This window comes from Gopherus flavomarginatus, chromosome 8, assembly GCF_025201925.1.
Source record: "Gopherus flavomarginatus isolate rGopFla2 chromosome 8, rGopFla2.mat.asm, whole genome shotgun sequence".
Taxonomy (NCBI): Eukaryota; Metazoa; Chordata; order Testudines; family Testudinidae; genus Gopherus; species Gopherus flavomarginatus.
The window spans coordinates 92505533-92525695 of NC_066624.1; the positions used below are offsets into that span (position 1 = coordinate 92505533).

At 39.8% G+C, this 20163-nt stretch overlaps 1 protein-coding gene across 3 annotated transcripts in view; it reads right to left on the reverse strand.

Moving 5' to 3' along the window:
• Window positions 1-20163, reverse strand: part of IFT80 (intraflagellar transport 80) — a 161357-nt gene that overhangs the window by 11083 nt on the left and 130111 nt on the right. For all 3 annotated transcript variants that reach the window (XM_050965892.1, XM_050965893.1, XM_050965894.1), the window contains 6 exons: window positions 13117-13181; window positions 12009-12144; window positions 10936-11083; window positions 8318-8489; window positions 1855-1944; window positions 1583-1755 (listed from right to left, as the gene is read on the reverse strand). In XM_050965892.1, coding sequence (XP_050821849.1) covers window positions 1583-1755; window positions 1855-1944; window positions 8318-8489; window positions 10936-11083; window positions 12009-12144; window positions 13117-13181 — 784 coding nt within the window. The remainder of the gene's footprint in view (window positions 1-1582; window positions 1756-1854; window positions 1945-8317; window positions 8490-10935; window positions 11084-12008; window positions 12145-13116; window positions 13182-20163) is intronic.

A 20163-nucleotide genomic window follows, 5' to 3' on the forward strand; every position in this document is an offset into this window, starting at 1 on the left:
TAAGGAAGGCAAATTTCCCCCATTACATTTAGGAAGTACTATTTCCACTTTATTTGAGCGTAGCCAAACTCTATTTATCTCTAACTTTCAAATGATTATTTGGATGCTGAACAGATGTGGCATGAGACTCTGAACATGGAGCTGAGTACGCATTTTTTAAAAATTTGTTACAGTGGAAAAGTCGGCATACGGAGAGGTCCAGTTTTTTCTCTACAGGGACATGAAGTGCCACATTTTTAAAGGGATTTCTAATTTTGTACCCACAATCAGCCATGGTGAGGGCAGATTGTGGGCTTCTGCCCAATTAATAGTAAAGGTCATATTGTTGTCATGGTCGGGGAAGATGGTTTCCATGCTAGTGGGGGAGTTCTTCCTAACCTATTCCCAAATCCTGTTGTGGGAAGAGAGACATTTTTTTGAGCACCATCCTTTTGCTTACTCTGGAACACTCAGATAACTGGAGAAGAACTTTCAGAATTGGGAAAGTTGAGGATGTGGGAGGTGGCAGACAATCAGTAAGGGAGTGTAGCTGTATCCATATTAAAGAGACAATATCTTTTATTCCATCACCTTCTCTTGGTGAGAAAGACAAGTTTTCAAGCCACACAGCTCTTCTTCAGCTATGGGAAAGGTACACCCAGCGTCACTGCAATATGCAGGGTGGCTCTATCTTGAATGTTCCCTTACAATATGTACCTATTTATGCTAAACAATCTGTTCCACCTTGCATTTTGCTATGATGCTAGAAGTACCGTTTCCAAACCTGAAGAAGAGCTCTGTGTGGCTTGAAAGCTTGTCTCTCTCACCAACAGAAATTGGTCCAATAAAAGATATCACCTCACCCACCTTTTCTCTCTAATCAGTAAGGAGGCAGGCAAGCAGATTTAAAAGAAGCCACCTGCCATTTCCCTTCTTCCCTGCTAGTAACAAGAACTTTCTGCAATAAGATGGGGACTTGACAACCTTCCCCACCCTTGCAGACTCTTTGCTCTCTCCATCCACCAATTAGAGAGAGAGGTGGAGCCAGACTCTTCTCTCCTTGTGGCAGCAGCAGCTCCTGCAGGATCTCTTAGACACAGAGACCCCAAACAATGCTGGCATAAGATTTACACTGCTGCGCATACATGTGACGGAAAGTTGAATTCTTTATTTAAAAAACAATTCACAACTCATTTTCTCCCAGTGATATAATGACGACAGTCAGTATGGTTGTGTAACTACTTTAAACAAGAAGATATTTCAAAACAGTTTTAATTTGTTGAGTGCACATAACTCTGTGTGTCTAAAGTCATGAAAAGTGTCTCTGGGTGTGCTGGAGACCATTATCATAGGGCAATGCCTGGAAACACTGACATATCACTTTAAATATAGCACTGATGATACATATATATTCTAACATTTCAGTAATTTTATTTCTTTTGTATATCATCATGATATATGATTTAATTCAATGTTTTTCAGGGTCCAGGCAACTATGGTTAATAGATTAGTCAATTAAGTGTCTAATTCTCTAAACATTTAAAACTTAATCTTAGTAAGATTATTAATGGTAGCAGCTACAGTCTGTTGAGAGAAGTATTACCTATCCCAATTATAAAGGTTAATGTTGACTTGAATAGCTTGATAAATAAGGCCTGCTTGAAGAAGCAGCATTTCAGCATCTTGTATATTTCCACTGAACAGCAGTATATGAGCCATTCTTGATTCTTTTGATGGAAGTTCTTTGATAGAATTGATGTACTGAACTTTGTCAATCTGTTAAAACAAAGTGTGATGGTTTAATTAGAGAAATACACTAATAAAATTAGCATTGCAATCATTTAGTTAAAAAATAGTTTAATTTCATCTACTTACATCACCGATTGATGCGTAGGCTATTTCTGCTGTTGTCATGTCCTTATTAGCAACTGCCATAGCAGCTAAGCATGCCCACATGGTTTGATCCTAAAAATAAGACAAAATAAAAATGCTAAAACATCTTTAATTTTATATTATATGAAAATGCACTTTTTCTCAGCCAGAGTGCAGAGATGCTGTTCAGCTACTGAAAATGATGCACTGATACACAACTGTATAATGTATCTCAGTTGTGCAGATCCCTACAGTCTAGTTGTGTGTGCATGTGTGTGTGTCTTAATATCATAATCACTGTGTGGTTACTTCTCAGTAACTATGCAGTATGAAAATTCCTGTACTGTGATCTGCTAACAATGACTTTGAGCCAGAGTTCAGAGATATGCCTAATCATTGTACTATTATTTCTCAATAACAGTGAATATATAAATTTATCAATCCTGGCTACTCTGATCCAGTATGTAAATGAAGGAGAAAGAAGAAAATACCTGATAGCAAAACAAACAGACGAACAAATCAATGAAAAGAAAATAGTTTTAAAAAGTTCTCCTTTCTATTTATTCCTACTGTATTTTAGTGGATTTCCAGAAAAGGCTGCTAATTTTTTAAAAACTATTTGTAATTATGAGAATTTTATAACACTTCCGTTTTCCTTTATTTCAATTTCATGACTGTAATTTTATTAAAGAGTCAACAGAAATATAATCAGGAAAAAAGTTGAAGAAAATCCTGGCATTCTGACTCATTTTGATCTTTCCCCTTCTCTCTCCTTTCATTGCACGCTTAGAGTCTGATCACACTAGTAATATAAAAAGATATATTTTTAAAACATATTAGTTAACATGTCTTAATTAACACATTTTAATACACTAGTTTAGACATGGCAAATATAATTTTAAATACATTAGCTAGTCCAGGTAAAGCCTAGGAGGAAATTGAGTTTTTAACATGTTAATCAAAACATGTTCTCGGATACCTTTTAAAATACACCTTTTATGCACTAGTGTGGACAGGCCCTGAGAAGCAGTCTGAGAGTCAGGACCGGCGCTAGGGGTTTGAGCGCCCTAGGCAGACGGCAATTTTGCCGCCCCGCGTGCTGGTCCCACGGCTCCGGTGGAGCTGCTACAGTGGTGCCTGCAGAGGGTCCGCTGCTCCGTGGCTCCGGTGGAGCTGCCGCAGTGATGCCTGCGGGCGGTCCACCAGAGCCGCGCGAGCAGCCGACCGTCTGCAGGCATGACTGCGGCAGCTCCACCGGAGCCGCGGAGCATCGGACCCTCCGCAGGCACCACTGCGGCAGCTCCACCGGAGCCGCCTGCTGTCCCCTCTGGCAAAACGGCGCCCACCATTTATTCTGGTGCCCTAGGCGATTGCCTAGGCTGCCTAAATGGTAGCGCCGGCCCTGGTGAGAGTGCAGCCTGATTAAAACACAGTATGCACACACATTTGATATTGTCCAAACTTAATGCTCAGCCCTTTTGTACAAATACTTCTGCATATAACTTTACAAACCTGAATAGTCCCACTGAATTCAGTAAAGTGTGTAACGTTATTCTAAGAGTTTGCATGATCAGGTCCTAACATCCTTCCTACATTTGTCCTTTATTAACATAACAAACAAAGATAAACCTTGGCCTAAGAAAACGGAATTCCCTTCCAATAGTAGGTCCTGGATAGTTTGTTGGTAGTCATGAGGTAATAGCCTCATGACTACTGCTGTGTCCATGGCTTGGGCAGCTGCAGCCGCTGCATCCAAGACCACCTGGACGGATGCTTTGGCTCCTCTCTAAGGGCCATGAATTCAGTTCTGGACTTTGACGATAGGAGTAGGGCCGGCTTTAGGCCTATTCCACCAATTCCCCTGAATCGGTTCCCGCGCCCAGTGAGAATCCCTTCCCTGGCTAGAGGCGCCTTTTTAATTTTTACTCACCTGGTGGCACTCCAGATCTTCAGCGGTACTTCGGTGGCGGGTCCTTCACGTGCTCCGGGTCTTCGGCGGTGGATCCTTTGCCTGCTCTGGGTCTTCGGAGGCACTTCGGCAGCAATGAAGGACCTGCCGCCAAAGACCTGGAGCGAGTGAAGGACCAGCCACTGAAGTGCCACTGAAGACTCAGAGCACAGCCCGGTGAGTACAAGCCCCATGTGTTTTTTTACATGTGTTTTTTTTTTGTTTTTTTTTTTAAGTCATCCCTGCCGGGGTCCCATCGAAACTGTTCAAATTGGGCCCCGCACTTCCTAAAGCTGGCCCTGGATAGGAGTTCCTTAAATTTCATCATGGCTGACCAGAAATTAAAATCACAGTGACCTAGAAGTACCTGATGGTTTGATATTCTCAGCTGGAGGCCCCCTGTAGAGTACACCTTCCTGCCTAAGGAATCCAGTTTCATGGCCTCTTTTGCCTTTGGTGATGGCTCTTTTTGCCTGTTTCTCTTGTTCGTAAGCAGCCACAATGACTAGGGATCTGGTGGGGGATGAGTGTAGAGATACTCATATCCCTTGGGAGGTACAAAGTATTTACTTTCCACCTGCTTCGCTGTGGGCTGGAAGGATGCAGGGATTTGCCAAAGAGCTCTTATAGACTGCAAGAGGGCCTCATTAAAGGGCAGGGCCACTCTTGACAGCCCCGAGGGTGGTAGAATGTCCACCAAGGCAGGAACTGATTCTGTGATCTCCTCAACCTGTATACCCAGGTTTTGGACCATACAACACAAAAGCTATTGGTAAGCCTTATAGTCATCTTGCATGGGTGCGATGGCCATTCCTGCCACTGCCTCATCTGGGGAGGAAGATGATGAAGCTTTCACTGGCACTGCACCTTGTATGTCTTCTTTTGCCGGTGGGTCTCCTGTGAGGATATCCTGCACATCAGCAATCTCAGCTCCGGAGATCAAACCCCTTTCCGAAGAGGAAGGTGGGGGCGCTCCCACCTCTGATGGCACTGAGTATGACCATCCTGTGTGGGAACCTTGGAATGGTTGGACAGCCCACCGGTTCCACATGAGCCACTAGAGTGGTATTTGCCATTGAGCCAGTGGCTATGCTGATAGAACGAGCCCTTGTGCTATAGCTGCAAAGTGCCTATGATCTGCTCGGTGCCTTGTCTGAGCCAGAGGACCCACTCCTGGGTACCATAGCAGCACAGTGCTCATCGGTGCCACAGCAATGAGTGGTGCTGCTGTGGCGAGTGGTCCAGTGGCATCAAGTTATGCCATGAGGATGCCACATCCTCATTGCTGACTTGCTCGGAACTGGCACCTGCCTCCATGCCAAGAGGTCATGTGATGCCAGAGCTGTCCCTAAGAGTCCATGACTTGGGGAAGATGGCAGCACTGAAAGGGCATGGAGGCTCCTCACTGCTTCATATGGCTCTGGTGTCATGTATCTCCTCTGTGGCTTTTCCTAGGCAGGTAATCCATAGGCAATGGGCTCAACAGACCTCACTCCAGGGCCAGAGTCACTGGTGCTGCTTGTTCTATGGATATCTGAGAGTGGCCAGGCATGAGTCTCTCTCTCTCTCTCTTTGTGGACTTTGTCTTTGCAGAGAGGGCCTCCGGTCTGACTTCTTTCTTTTTCAGCACCAGTGACAGGGAACGGTGCTGAGTGGCTGGCGCTGACTTCTTGCTAGCTGGAATGTGTGTCGGTACCAAGTGGTAGTGTCTTTCATTGGTGTCACGGATCTTGAATTATGCTGTGCCTCTCTTAAGGAGACTGGGGCACTCCTGACCGACGAGGTACTCGGTGCCGATTCGGGCTGCCACTCCAGTGACGGGTGAAGTGTTGCCGCTATGAGAAGGCATTTGAGTCTGTTATCTCTCTCCTTTTTTGTCCTGGGCTTAAAGTTCCTACAAATCTGGCCCTGTTCCTGAATATGGCCCTCGCCCAAGCACTTTAGACAGCTGTCGTGCGGGTCACTTACCAGTATGAGTTTGTGGCATGTCACACATTGTTTGAAGCCTTGGGACCAAGGCATGCCACAGATTCCAAGGTGGGCTAGCCCTTCAGGGCAGGATCTTACTAACTACTCTAAAGCTATGTACCTACCTGGCAACTTATTCTAATTCTAGTGATTTACAATCTATTTACAGGGTAAAGAACCACTAAGGAGTATCACTTGCAAAGCAAGAGACAAACAGTGTTCCAGCAACCATCACAGGTGATAAGAAATAGGGATGTAAATATCCATTTAAAAAGTTAACCATTTAAACAATTAAAATTATGTTATTTAATTAGCCAATTAAAGGGAGAGGGACTGGGGATGCTACTCCTGGGGCTGCTCTAGCCAGCCCTAGGGCTCCTCCAGGTGGCCCCGGGGCTGGGGTTTAACAGTTAGGGTCGGTTAACCAGTAAGACTAATGCTTACTAGATAACCATTTATCTGTTTAGTATTTTACATCTCTAGTACAAAGAAACTGTGCGGGTGGCAGGTCACCAGGTGTGTATCTGCTGTGCCATGAGGGTGCCATTCCAGGGGACACCAGAGTCGACCCCCTGATTATCACTAGGGGAAAAGCTTTTGGTGATAGTGCATGCAGCACATGCACACCTACATTGGAATGGACATGAGCGAGGTAGGCCGAGCAAGGCTTGAAATCCGTAGACCTTGGCATGGGCCCTGGTACTGGGGAGGAGGAAAGGGGATAAATCCCATTTCCTCCAAGTACTCTCTACACTATGTACAAAACTTACTATTAACTACACTATAACTGTTAAAACTATTAACAACTACACTAAACAACTATCTACAGTAGAACGAGTAAAGAACTAGGGAGGTGGAGATCAGCTATGCTGCACTCCAAAGTTCCAACCACCATCATGGGCAGTAAGAAGGAACTGAGAGGGCACTGGGTCAGCAGGGGCATATATTCGGCGCCATAAGGGCACCACTCCAGGGGGCGCCTCAGCTGACCCACCGAGTGTTGCTAGGGTCAAAATCTTCCAATGATCGTGCATGCGGCGCGCGCACACCTAATTTGAATCTATATGAGCAAGCACTCGAAGAACTGTAAGGTATTTTTGATCACACTGTTTGTCAAAAGACCCCAGATCCTCCTTCAATTTGAATTTTGAAACACAGTATAAACAAAACCCCCCTATTTTACAACCATTCTTAGTAGAAAAACCGTGCTCATCTCTAGTATGTAGTGTTGTTGTAGCTGTGTTGGTCCCAGGATGTTGGAGACACAAGGTAGGTGAGGTAATATCTTTTATTGGACCAACTTCTGTGGGTGAAAGAGAAGAATTTTTGAGCTTACACAGAGCTCTTCTTCAAGCTGCGTAAGCTCCAAAGCTTGTCTCTTTCACCAATAAAGAATATTACCTTATCTACCTTGTCTTGCTTATCTGTAGGTAGGTAAGGGCAGCTGAGGAATGATTGATGAAAGGGAGTAGGAAGGTGAAAGGGGATGGTAGCCAGAGAAGGTAGGAAGGAAAGATCTTTGCAACTTTTAACCAATTTTCTTTTAAGTACCCTAAAGTCATTGAATGCAATCCAGCCCTGAAGATAATAAGCAACCATGAAAAGTTACAAATGCCAAAAACCTGCCTGACTTGGAAGCTATAACTATACTTCTGTGGAAAGGATATTATACAGACAGTATTACCACTCAATATAGATGGTATATGTGTGTGTGTGTGCTTTCCCAGTATTTAAAAAAAAAATCACAAAAAGATGCAAATAAGAGTCACAGTCTCTTAAGAAGTGGTGCACTGAAATTACACAGTGTAATTTCTGTCAGTGCAACATTTGAAATTATAAATGCCAATTCCCAACTGCCAAATACTGGAATAAAAACATTTGTATCCACCTTCAGATAAGGAAAACAACTCAATATAAACATCACAATATATCCCAAATTAGCTCAATATGTATATTGACCACTCAATTCAAATAATATAGAAAACAGAGAAAACATTTTTAAGATACAATTTTGTTTATAAATCATGATAACCATATATAAGAAGATAAAATTCCTTTATAAGTGTTAATGGGGGGAGGAAAAACACCTTTTAAAAAAAGTATACTACTACACTCACCTCATATGCTGTTGTTGTCTAAATTATCAGAAAGAAAGTGAGGAAAAAGAAAATGAAAGAGAAGAAATGTTTTTTAAAAAGATTGTAGATAAGTATATGTGGAACAGAACATTTTTACAAAATTGGCTATGTAAGAATCTAGTCCAGACAACATTTATGCTCATTACTAGCTCCATTACTAGCTCCACTTTTGTGAATAGTCCCACTGAAATCATTTCGACTATTTGCATCTGTAAAATTAATCATATGTGTAAGTATTTCTGGATCAGCCCTAAAATAATAAGAAAAAACTATAAGGTCAAAAAACAGCTTGGAGAAAGAAAATAGTTTAGAACATTTACATATATAATTACTATTACTACATATTGTTTGAAAATATAAACCAACGCAACAAAAGTAATTTATGAGAATACTGTAGAACATTAAAAATTACCTTAACAAAGCGACACAATCTGACTGCATCTTCCCATTTTGAACTGCTAACATACTCATGAAGAATAGCTGGATAAGGTGATATATTGAGATGAATAAGTGAGCCATCAGCTCTTCTGATCGTTGCTTGATTTCCCACAAATCGCACTATCTGGGGATTTTTGCTAAATTCGCTGTTGAAAGAAAGTCAAGTAAAGCAAGTTAATTTTTTTTTCTCATTGAAAATAACGGTAGGAGTTTAAAGCTATTAGTGATTTTCAAATTAGATAAGAGTTATTGATACATTTTTCTTAACTTTGTTTTCAAACAGAACAGAAACATCTAAATAGTTATTGTAAATTCAACTAAATAGATATGTACAATGGAGTTTAAATCTAAAACAACTTTTGGTCAGATTTTTAAAAGTTGGAATGTAGTATTTGGATGCAAAATTGCACGTGTACACTGTTGTGTGCAACCACTGTAAGTGGGAATACAATTTAGGTATTTGCAAAAAATGCCTGATTTGCACATTTAACTGTTGAAATTGCATATACAAATGTGGATAAAAAGCTCTGGGCTGTACTGACTCTTAACGTTTAATTATGAAATAAAAAGTACTTTGGGGAGAGTGAGAATGATTGAATATCAAGGATTATTGTAAGAAGAGGAAAACAGTGAACTGTGCTTCTTAGTGGATTGTTTTTTATTATTTTGTAGAGCTAGTCCCAGAGACTGCAGAAAATGACTCGAAAACCCAGTTATACTTAGATACTATGAATGCTTCAGAGAAAAATAAATGAATAGTTTGATATTTTTCACTGACAATACAGAAATGTAACATATCAATTAACTACTATATTTTTTAAAACATAAAGGCAAAATGTTTTTAAAGACAAGTCTGATTAAGATTTGAGCTTTTGTACTTATGTGATTACACCCTAGAAAAAACGTAATTTGTCTTTTAAATTAGTTCTGGGCAAAATATATTGTAACGAATCTACTAGCTTAGTAATGCGTTACCCAGTTCAAAATCCAGCCTGTAAAGAGTTCCATAATCCCTCCAGCACAGGAAAGAAATACTGTACAACCAGAGCTCAGAGAGGACTAGAATCAAGAAATCTGGAGGTTGAGCGAAAGCAAGAGCAAAATGCCAGAGACAACAGCCTGGTAGCTGACCAAGGAGAGAAGGCTGGGAAGCAAACAGCCCGGGATCTGTACAGGAAGGTTAAGACCTGGGCAGAGACATATTCTCTTGAAAGGGGCCAGCAATACCTGCAAGGAGGTCACAAAGCCACAGTCTAAAATCAGGACAACAGTGTGCAGGGATCTCAGCAAGACTCTTATCTCATTACACTTATGTTAGGCTGAATTAGAACCTGTTGGTTTATTCTTCATGTAATTGTCAAATAAAGGAACCACAGTTACCCAATGCATTCGGAGTGTTTGACAGGAACCCACTTAGGGTTAGAGTTTCTATAAGCTAGTGGTTGGAGCACCTACTGTGCTTGCTCTTGAGCTCATCGTACCAAGCATCTAAAGGGGACTGGTGTATCACACTATTTGCAGTGATATCCTGCAGTGAGGGTAGTTACAATATTTTCAGTTATTCTCTAGAATGAACTTCAATCAAAATATTGGAAGTAATTTAAAAAAAACAAATCTTTTAACCTAATTGAATTATTTATTAAAAGAGAAGGAACATTATATAATGGGAAGAGCACAGCACCTGGAGCGAAGAGACTTGGGTTTATTTCTGACTTTGCCATTGATACATTATGACTTTGGGCAAATCACTTAATGCCACTGTGTCTCAATTCTCCCATTTGTAAAATGAAGATATATGCTATTTTTCTCTTTAGATGGCAGAATTAATAGGGAGTTGTAAGGTTAAACATATCATTGTTTATAAAACATTTTGAGAAGTTTGAACAGAAGTTTCTGAAGAAGTGCAAAGGATTACTTATTAGAACCCACCAAAACAAAGCAATTTTTGATGAATAAGGCACAAAGCTGGAAAATTTTAAATAACTCTTACAGGAGGTCAGGGAAAATCTGAGGCAGACTAGATGCTCCAGAACCTTTCATATGCCCTGTTTTGTTAAGTGATATATGACATTTAGGGACTTGTTTATCATGCTGATGCTCAAGTTTAGCACTGTTAAGGAGAACCATGAATGTTAAAAGAACTATACCTAAAGACAGGCCTTTCGAAAAGAGTATTTGGTTACTGATTTGTGATCTAAGGGCCTGATTCTGCAAACACTGATTACTGTGAGTAGTTCAAAAGGAGGCAATGGGATTCCCACAGTAATTAGCACTATGCCCCAAGGCGCATAGGCACTTTAAAGCACATGCTTAAGTCCACGCCTTTTCAGGTGCTTATGTGTTCTGCCTCAAACAGTTATAATTTATTCATTTTTAAAAAGCTTTATAGTACACCTTGAATGGCTAACACCTATGGTTAAACCTTTCCTAATTCAGAAATAGTGATGTGGCAGGAATTCTGAAAGTAGCAACTGACATCTATTTCAAGTGGCTAAATTAACACCCTCCTTTGTAAAGAATTATTGAGTGAAAAATTCCACACAGTATTTACAAAAATCCAGCAATATTATTCTGAGTAAAAATATACATTACCTTGCATCTTTTTCATAAAGTGTTTTTGGCAGGAGATCTTTATCTACATAAACCGTATTGGGATAGTACCAGACTGTAAAACGTGTATCTTGGAGTCCACAAAGTATGTTGGATGTGTCATTCCAAGCCAAAGTGTGTGTCATTGTTCCTTAATTTAAAGATAAACAAATATTATGTATTTTCACATGCCCAATAAACACAAAAAATGTAAACATTCTTGGAATTTTGCTATCCTTACAGGTCATCATCAACTACTTTAAAAAAGCAGGTTTTATTTTTATTCCTGCATGAGTTACAATTTATTCTTAAATTTTTTAATTATAGTAAGTAATTTTCTCTATTCTTTTTCTGACATTTATATTCCCATTTCTAACACATATGGAGCCAAAATAGCTCAGTTTTGTTTATTGTCTTAACTGTCAACTGTTGTTAACTGAAACATCACAAGTCTGGGACCAGTGTGTATTCTTTAACTGTTTCTGCACAAACTACAGAGACAGTTCATACACTGTATTTTGGAAGGCAAGGTTCAAAATGAATACGTGTGACCAGAATACAGCTTGGGCAATTATTGGATGACCACATCCCTTTCTCCAGAGCTTCACTTTTTATTTAACAATATTATGTTTCTAGTGCTGGAGGTTGTGAAGAAAACCTTCTAAATCAAGTGCTATTAGAATCTGCAGTCAGACAGCACATATACACAACAGCTCTAAGGGACACGTGGGCTTCTCTTATAATTCTCTTTGCACTCTTCACTCTGAAATGCAGTGATGACAGTTTAAATGTCAAAAACGTACCTATTTAACTTCTGAGCATAATAAAAAAATACCCAGGTAATGTGTTTATTCAGTGTGGCTGGGTACCACAGAAGTCAGATATGGAAATGACATTACTTCATTTTATTCATCCCAAGTAGCCACAGCAGGATTGTACCCTACAACATATTCCCCGGTGTTCTTTCAAGTGAAGTTTTAAATTAATTAAATAATAGAGCTTCCAGCACTCCTGTTGTAGATAAAATGTGTGTGCTGCCAGAATGCAGATTACTGTAATTTTGGCTTGGTTCTTACCAATTTTGATAATTTTCTGTTCTTTCCCAAATCTCTTCACAGAAGTAATATAAAGATCTCTGTTTTTATCAATAAAAACAATTTTTCTTTCATTTGTAAGTCCCTTCTGATCAAGGGCAATTTCGGTGATCTCTGTCTAAAATACAAACAGAAAACACTTGATTGTTTATGCCAGGTAGATCCATATAGGAGGAGTCATGCTACATTAAAAGAAAGTGATGATCCACTAAAAAAAATGTGACATACATTATTACTGTTCAACAACTGGATTTTTTAAAATTCCTGTTATGTTTGTCTTAGCTCCACAACTATTTTATTTAAGTGTATAGCATTACAGAAGTTAATTTCCTACAAGGTTAATATAATAATCCATTAAGAGCATAGTCTGTTCCGTTGCAAGGAGCACCGAGGCTTGATGAGTCTCTTGAAAGTCTGAAGGAAAAATAAATATAAAGCAGCATAAAGGAAGAGAAGGAGCACCTGTGCCTCTTGCCCAAAAATGCTACCACTACAGAGCTGCATGATGTCTACTCCACTGCCTGCAAGGTCCTTCTTATACTGCCGGGAAGAAAGTGGACGAAAGAAGGTTATGTCTCCAAGATAATGTCTTCTGTTCAACCACTCTTTAACAGAAGACAAAGAGAAAGATTGTGCATGGAGATCAACAGCACCATTTCTTCTTTCCTCTCTCCTGACAGCAGAACAAAGAAACAGTGCAAAGGATTTCAATGTTGAGACAGGCAGATGCTAATCAAGTGGCTCTGGGGTGAGAATAGAGGGAATTCAAGTGGTCAGCTTCACTGCAACATATGACAGACTTTAGTTCTCCCTTAGCAGCAACCCTCTGAAACTCTCCTGAAGCTCACTTTGATCTCTTGGGGGTATGAGAAATAGAACAATTATACAAAGCCAAGGTTTCCAATCTGTACTCTACAATTGTGTATATCAACACAGTATATACGTTAGTCTAATTTGTGCTGTACTATAAAAGAATTAGATTTGTCAAAATATTTTCTATTAAGTATCATATTAACCCCTTAATAGTTACTTCTTTCTTCCTAGATATAAAGATGCAGTTTGAAAGGTGAAATTACAGTATGTACATTACCTTGTGCGTAAGAGGCTTCCCATCACCTAATGGCTTCCCAGATAATGCTTCAAACAGGTAGATAACTTGAAAAATAAAAGGTGTAGCGTTAAATAATGAAATATATCATATTTGTTAGATCTCAACATTTCTGTGGATCAGATATCTCCTTGCCAGACTTTCCAAACTCTTCATTGATTTTCCAAGCTTTCTATTGTATTATTAATATAATATACAGGCTTATTACAGGGTAACTTACTGATTTGAACATTTAATTTTCATATTCATAAGTGAACTAAAATCTTAAAAGTCGGTACACATTCATTATATGCTGCTGACTGCAGGAAAAATCTGTTTGAACACTGAAAATTTGACCCATTAAAATTCTTAAACATCAAACTTTCTTATCAGAGTGCTTATTTTAGCACAATGTTGAAAAATGGTACACTCATTCAGGGGAAAATTCCATTTTGACATTTCTGTGATAGTTCACCAGTCATTAATCTAACAATTATATTAACTAATTAACATTAATCTAACAATTATATTAATTTCTACATGATGCATGTGAATGGAGAAATTAGTTTTGGATCATGTTCATCCAGCTAATGACAAAATTTTAACACGGGATCCCTCAAAAATCCTCTGCCTTAGAGATACATGCAACTTTGTGAAACATTCTCGTGTCTTCCCCCTCCCCTAAAAAAATAAAAAAAAATCCATCACTACCACACATTCCTTCTATTCCTGCCAAAAATCCATTCATTTATGTTTGCCACGGTCTCTTTGAAAGAAAAAGGACTAGGGACTTTTTTTTTTTTTTAAGGAAGATGAAGAAAGCTGTGATTCTCTTTTATAGCGCCCAAGGGCCAGGGCCGGTTACAGGCACCAGTGAAGGAAGCAGGTGCTTGGGGTTGCCAATGGAAAGGGGTGGCACGTCTGGGTCTTCGTCAGCAATTCGGTGGCGGGTCCCTCAGTCCCTCTCTTCCTCTTTGAGCTGCCACTGAAGTGCCACTGAAGAGGAAGAGAGAGAACAAAGGACCCGTCACTGAATTACCTCCAAAGAATAAAGCGGCACGATTGAGCTGCTGCCGAAGTGCCGCCACTCAGCTTTATCTTTTTTTTTTTTTTTCACTTCGCCGCTTGGGGTGGCAAAAAAGCTGGAGCTGGCCTTGCCAAGGGCCCATCCAAGTCCACTGCTGCTCATTGGTGCAACCACTCTGATGAAGGGAAATTACAGCTGTTTTGTGGCCTGGAAGCCTCCTACCTGCCATAACTTTGCACTATCATAAATGAGCATAAATTCTACATGATGTAGGCTTGGGTTTTATACTTTTTGTATTATATCTGACTGTCTAAATACTTTGCTTCTGTATAACTTGTATTTCTGGTTTGGCCAGGGAGAATGGAAGAACAAGCTTACATATATTCTGACAGAGGTGGTCTGGGTTATTCAAAGCTAGTGAGGAAAATAGTATCTCACTGTTATGAACATTTCTGTAAAATTGTACATGATTCAGCAAAAATTAAACACAGGAAGATTGTTAATAATGTCAGAGACACATCTCAGAGGTTTGATAACATCACATTCCACTTGAACTTTGCCCTTGTAAGTTGTATGTTGCCATCTGAACCCTGTAACATATGAATATTTTTATTCCAAAGGATGGCGCTGTTAATGTATTAATAATATGTTATTGTGGGTTCCTTTCAGGATACAGGATGTTGGTTTGAGGTCGTTGGTTTCACTGGTAGAGGAAAAAAGGTTGTGAGAACAGGTGTTCTCCTGAGGTCGTTGGTAGCACTTGCAGAGGAGAAAGAAAGGATTGTGTATGAGTGTTATTTTCTGCAGATGGTTAAACATGCAAACAAAAGTGAGTTATTACTTACAAGGTGCTTTGCTCTCATTTCTGTGCACGGTTGTCTACATGACCTTAATTCTTGATCTTATACAAACCAATACTATTGCTATCATAATGACTGTAGAAAATGAAATGAAGAGGATTTTGTACAAACTACCACACACAGAGTGAGGACATGAATATCCTGCCCAATCTGTAATGCTTACTAAGTGTTTTAGGAAAAGTCACATTAGTATCTGGAAAATCCCAACAACTCTTTACAAGCATTTAAAACCTAATTTTTTATCTTGAAAGGTTCTCTCTCCGTTGAAAATGTCCAGAAAGAGGATGACTACGTCCCCTTTTTCCATAATAGTCTACAGATTTAATGAAGATATTCCATTCTCCTACAGAAACCATGTGGAGGAGTCAAAAGGGTCTGCATCTGTTTCTGAGAACAGTTTCTTCACCCTCCTCCGAGTCTGTTTGAGCAGTGCAGTGGGCCAGGACCCTGTTTCTGGGCCACTGACAAAGGACTCCCAGAAAACAGAGAAGGATCTGACTGAGCAAGCTGTACCATGGGAAGCTACGCATTTCACCTTCTGACAGGGGAGAGGAAAAGGGACCACCTCTACAGTGGGCTTAATAGGAAAGGCCTAGCTGAGAAAAGCAACAATCTCTGGGCACAGGATTTCTATCTTTCCCTGCGCTGGCCTTCTGCAAGACTATCACACACCTCTAGTGGTGTTTTCCCCTAAAGAGAGCTTTCTTTTCTACTGCCCTTATTGCAGCCCCGAATTGAGATAATCCTCTTTAGAGCTGGCTAATCCTGATTGACAGCTGCCACCAGCACAGGATCTACAGACCCCTCCTTTGATGAGGCACTGAAAGTGACTGATTAGCTCTAGCTCAGAACTGGCTGGCAAGACTTGCAGAGTGGGCCTGCAGCACTGGTCAGGAGAAAGATACACCCTTTTCTCCATGAAGATGGATAGAGTGAAAGAAGCAACAGAAGAGGAACTTGCATGAGTGCCCTCAAAAGTGTGTGTGTGTGTATAGATAACATATGATATTTATGGATACATTATTTATACAAACCTTGTATTTAAAAATACTCATAGCACAAGCCATAATTTATCCCTGCTGTACCAAAGATTAGTACAGCAATAAAATGAAGTATCAGAGGGGTAGCCGTGTTAGTCTGGAGCTGTAAAAGCAGCAAAGAATCCTGTGGCACCTTATAGACTAACAGACGTTTTGGAGCATGAGCTTTCGTGGGTGAATATCCACAGACATGCATCTGAGGAAGTGGGTATTCACCCACGAAAGCTCATGCTCCAAAACGTCTGTTAGTCTATAAGGTGCCACAGGATTCTTTGCTGCTTTTACAATAAAATGAAGTTTCTTTATATGAACAATATAATAAAATGAAGAAAATGTTATCTCAGAAGTAAAATGTATCTTTCATCTACATATGTATAATTTATTGTTAGTCAATGCTTCTCTGAATAATTTATAGTGAAATGTGAGTTTTACTAATGAAAATCCATTTTAATTTTTACATTAAAAATTTTATAGGTCTTTAATATCCTGCCTCTAAAGGTTACTTTCTCCCAAAGCATACTTTCATAAAAGAAATAAAATAGGTAATAAAATTATATTGATATACTGTAAATAATGGTTTGCAATGGAATAATGTGTTTATTCCCTACAAAAGATAAGGATCTACAACTGGGGGTTGAACTAAGCAATGAGAAGGAGTACAAATCCCCCTTACCTAAATGCAGAGGGAGAGTCCTCCCCCACCCACTTTTCTCTGTCTTGGGGGAGTGCTGCTTTAGTCTTCATATAATTGAAGTTGCAGCTTTTATTCTGAGTAATTCACTGTGCATTCATTATTATGGAGTTTAACTCAGTGCTGATCATTGTCAGGACCCTTTCTTGTCCTTTGCACTAGTACTTCATTCTGAGTTTCTTTCCTTAGAGCAAAAGAAAGTACATTTGCTGCTTATTTGCAAGATATGTAAGCCTAAAGTTGAACTCACTGTTGAAAACCAAGTTCATCATGTCAAGGAAATTGGACTATTTGTGTAGGTTAATGTAATAGCAGTTGAGATCCCTGGCAGGGAATTTTCTAACCATGCTAATTAAAAAGCAAGAGCACTTTCTTGACTGTCCATTTGGACAATTCAGTGGCTTGTTTTAGAAAAGATGCTCTTGTGAAACGGTAGGTATAGTCGAGCACAACTTTGCCATGAAGTAATGACAAGAGACTACTGCAACTAGATAAATCGCCTTTGAAGTATCAGAATACTTATATGCTCTATAAATGAAACACCTGTTAAGTCCAAATGTCATAACTCTGGGAATCTTCCAGTGAATACTACAAGCTGTCAATGAAGCATTTGTCAGCAAGATCACAGAACAGAAAAAATAAAAAAGACATGCAGACATCAAGTTCTTAAGCTGAAGCATACAGTAAATGTAACAGGATTGATAGATTGGGGTGAAAGAGATAGACCATGTTTGCAATGTTTATGAAATAGTCTACAAGAAGAAAGGCTGATATGCTTCTCTAACCCAAACCCATCCTAATAACTGTCAGACTCTCAAATAAAAGAAGCTCACATTTCAGTTTTTTGGATAATAAGTGACAGCTGCTACAACTGTCTGATATACGTGAATAAGGTTGAAAGGACTACATTATTGAACAGAACCTTTAGCAACCAATGAGTCACATATGCAGTGCTGTCCCTTTAAATATGCCTGGAACTGTCAAGACTTTGCATTTTGATAGCCATACACTCATGCCACATCAACTTGTGGCTCCTTTTAAAATATTTTAATGTTATGCTGATGTGAAGACAGAAACAATGAGACATGTATGCTCTAGTACGGTTAACCACTGAAGCTGCAACTTTATTAAAACCCTTGACCAATGGGGACCATTCTCCCCATCTTCCTGGCAAGGCTTTTCTAGTGTGGACTTCAGCTGGGCACCAACGGCCCTGGGTTATACAAACCTAAGGGGAAGTCTGAGGCAAAGCCCCCTCCATACTCTCAGACCTACCCAGGGACCCTAGTAGAAAGGCAGACTCTCAACCCACTACCCTCCTCCACAATGGAGGTAGGAGAAATGAGATTAGGGGAACCATATGCTACATGAGACATGGAGGCATATCCTATTACCATGCAATGTCCTGTTCAGGACCATGCCTAAACAGCACCTTGGATTAGAGGGACTTCATGTCAGACACTTTAAAACCATCAACTGCACTGGAACCTGCCAAAGTCACAACAATGTAATTAAAAACTCCAAAACTGGACCACAGATGGAAGGCAAAAAAAAAAACCATAGTACTTTGTAAACTTTGCCATATGGGAAAAATCACTTCTGGACCCCAAACAAAGTTTAGTGATCAAGGTAACCCCGAACATCATACGAGGTCTAGCTCACTACATAAGTGTGGGGAAGTATGAGGTTGGACCAGAGTCAAAATAGTGACTCGCCAATGCAGCAAATGGAGCTCAAACTGTCTACTCAAAACAGTAAGAGCAAGTTGAAGCACCGCCCACTCACTTCCCCCAGCATGGGGGAGCCACTCATCCACCTTATTGTAGCTCCGCTGTGCAATGACAGTGGGAGTAGGTAGGTCCAGGCTCCATCACTTGATTCCCATCTGGGATAGTCCCCTACCTTTAGAGGATGAAGGGGGGAAAGAATGAGACACATGCTGGAGAGAGAGGGTGGGGGAACCAGGAGGAGTGTATGTAGCACTGCCCCAGCTGCTCCTGCTTGAGAATTTCCCTCTTTTTTCTATCCTACCTGCAAAAGAAGGGAAGAGAGGTCCCCCTTTTGCCTCTGGACACATCAAAATGGCACCCCAGCTAGTGAGGTGAGCATTTTAGCAAGAGAGTTTAATTAGGACTGCTCTTGCTCCAACAAAAATGAAGTGCTTTTACTTTCACAAGTGGCTATAGGGATACACTTGCAGCTTCCATGTTGGACTTGCCCTGAGGAGCAAGTTCGTACAGTGGCTATGAGAAATTTAAAAACCTTTGTTTTCAAATGGAAATGCAGGTTTGAAAATAGGCAATGCTCAAATTCATATTAATAGCAAAAGTCAGAACTTTCAAACATTTAAAAAGTGACTAGTTAGACTGGTTTCTTAGAGAAGTAAATCCAAAATGGAGTCCAGAATTTTATTGTTCCCATTAGTGCTGTACAATTCTGAAATTGGTATCAGAGGGCCAAGACAGTTCTGTAGTATATAACACTATTCATAGAACCTAATTATAAAAAGGGATGCCATCTATGAGATGTATTTATTGGAAAACATGTAGAGAAGGAGGACAGTAAAAGCCATTTCCATATGATAGTTGTTCTGTGATCTATGTGATATGACTTGGTGTTAAGGCCGGTTCTTAGACGGCAAGCATCTACAGAACAAAGCAAAGCAAACAAAAACATCTCCACAATTCCACTTTTATAGGAAGTACGTAGAGAGACAAAGACTGAACTATTCTGTACTCTTAGAGATGGTAATTCCAGATCAGAAGAAAGAACTATGAAAGAAATTATCTGGTATAATTAAAATATCTCAGCAGCCTGGTCCTAAATATAGTCCATAGGCACTTTTAGTTTTAAATCTCCTGGGTAGAAGAAAGTAAGGATTCTTAATCTCTAGAAAATAAAAAGTAGATTTTTTTTCTACAAAATACACTGAATACAATACATAGTTGCTGTCAATGACTCATGAATAACTATAGAAAAAATACTCTGCCCTTTGAATCAGCATTCTTGATTCCTTATCAAGCAGACTCAAAAAAATTCAACAGGTGAAGAGACAACTACACAGTCCCTTCTGCGGTTAAAAGAAAGGCGGATGCAGGAGGCAGATCTCCTCAAAATCTTTAACACAAAAGAGATGCCTGAACTTTATGTTTGCTCATTTGGAGAGAGAGAAAGATTTTGTGACAGTGTTAGAAATTAAAACACCACCTGTAAAAGACTGTAAATAATTATACACAAATATTTCTCTGAAACACCACTGAGTCACAACTAACTCCATAAAAGCTGCACATAAAACTAACAATGCTGAAAAATAGTTGACCAAAACAAAGACTATCTGAAGGCTACAATCGGTCACAGTTAATGCACTGCTGGCTCCTGAGTTCAGCAGGCAGATAGAGAAAAGAGTAACCACATCGGTATTTCTATAGTGAA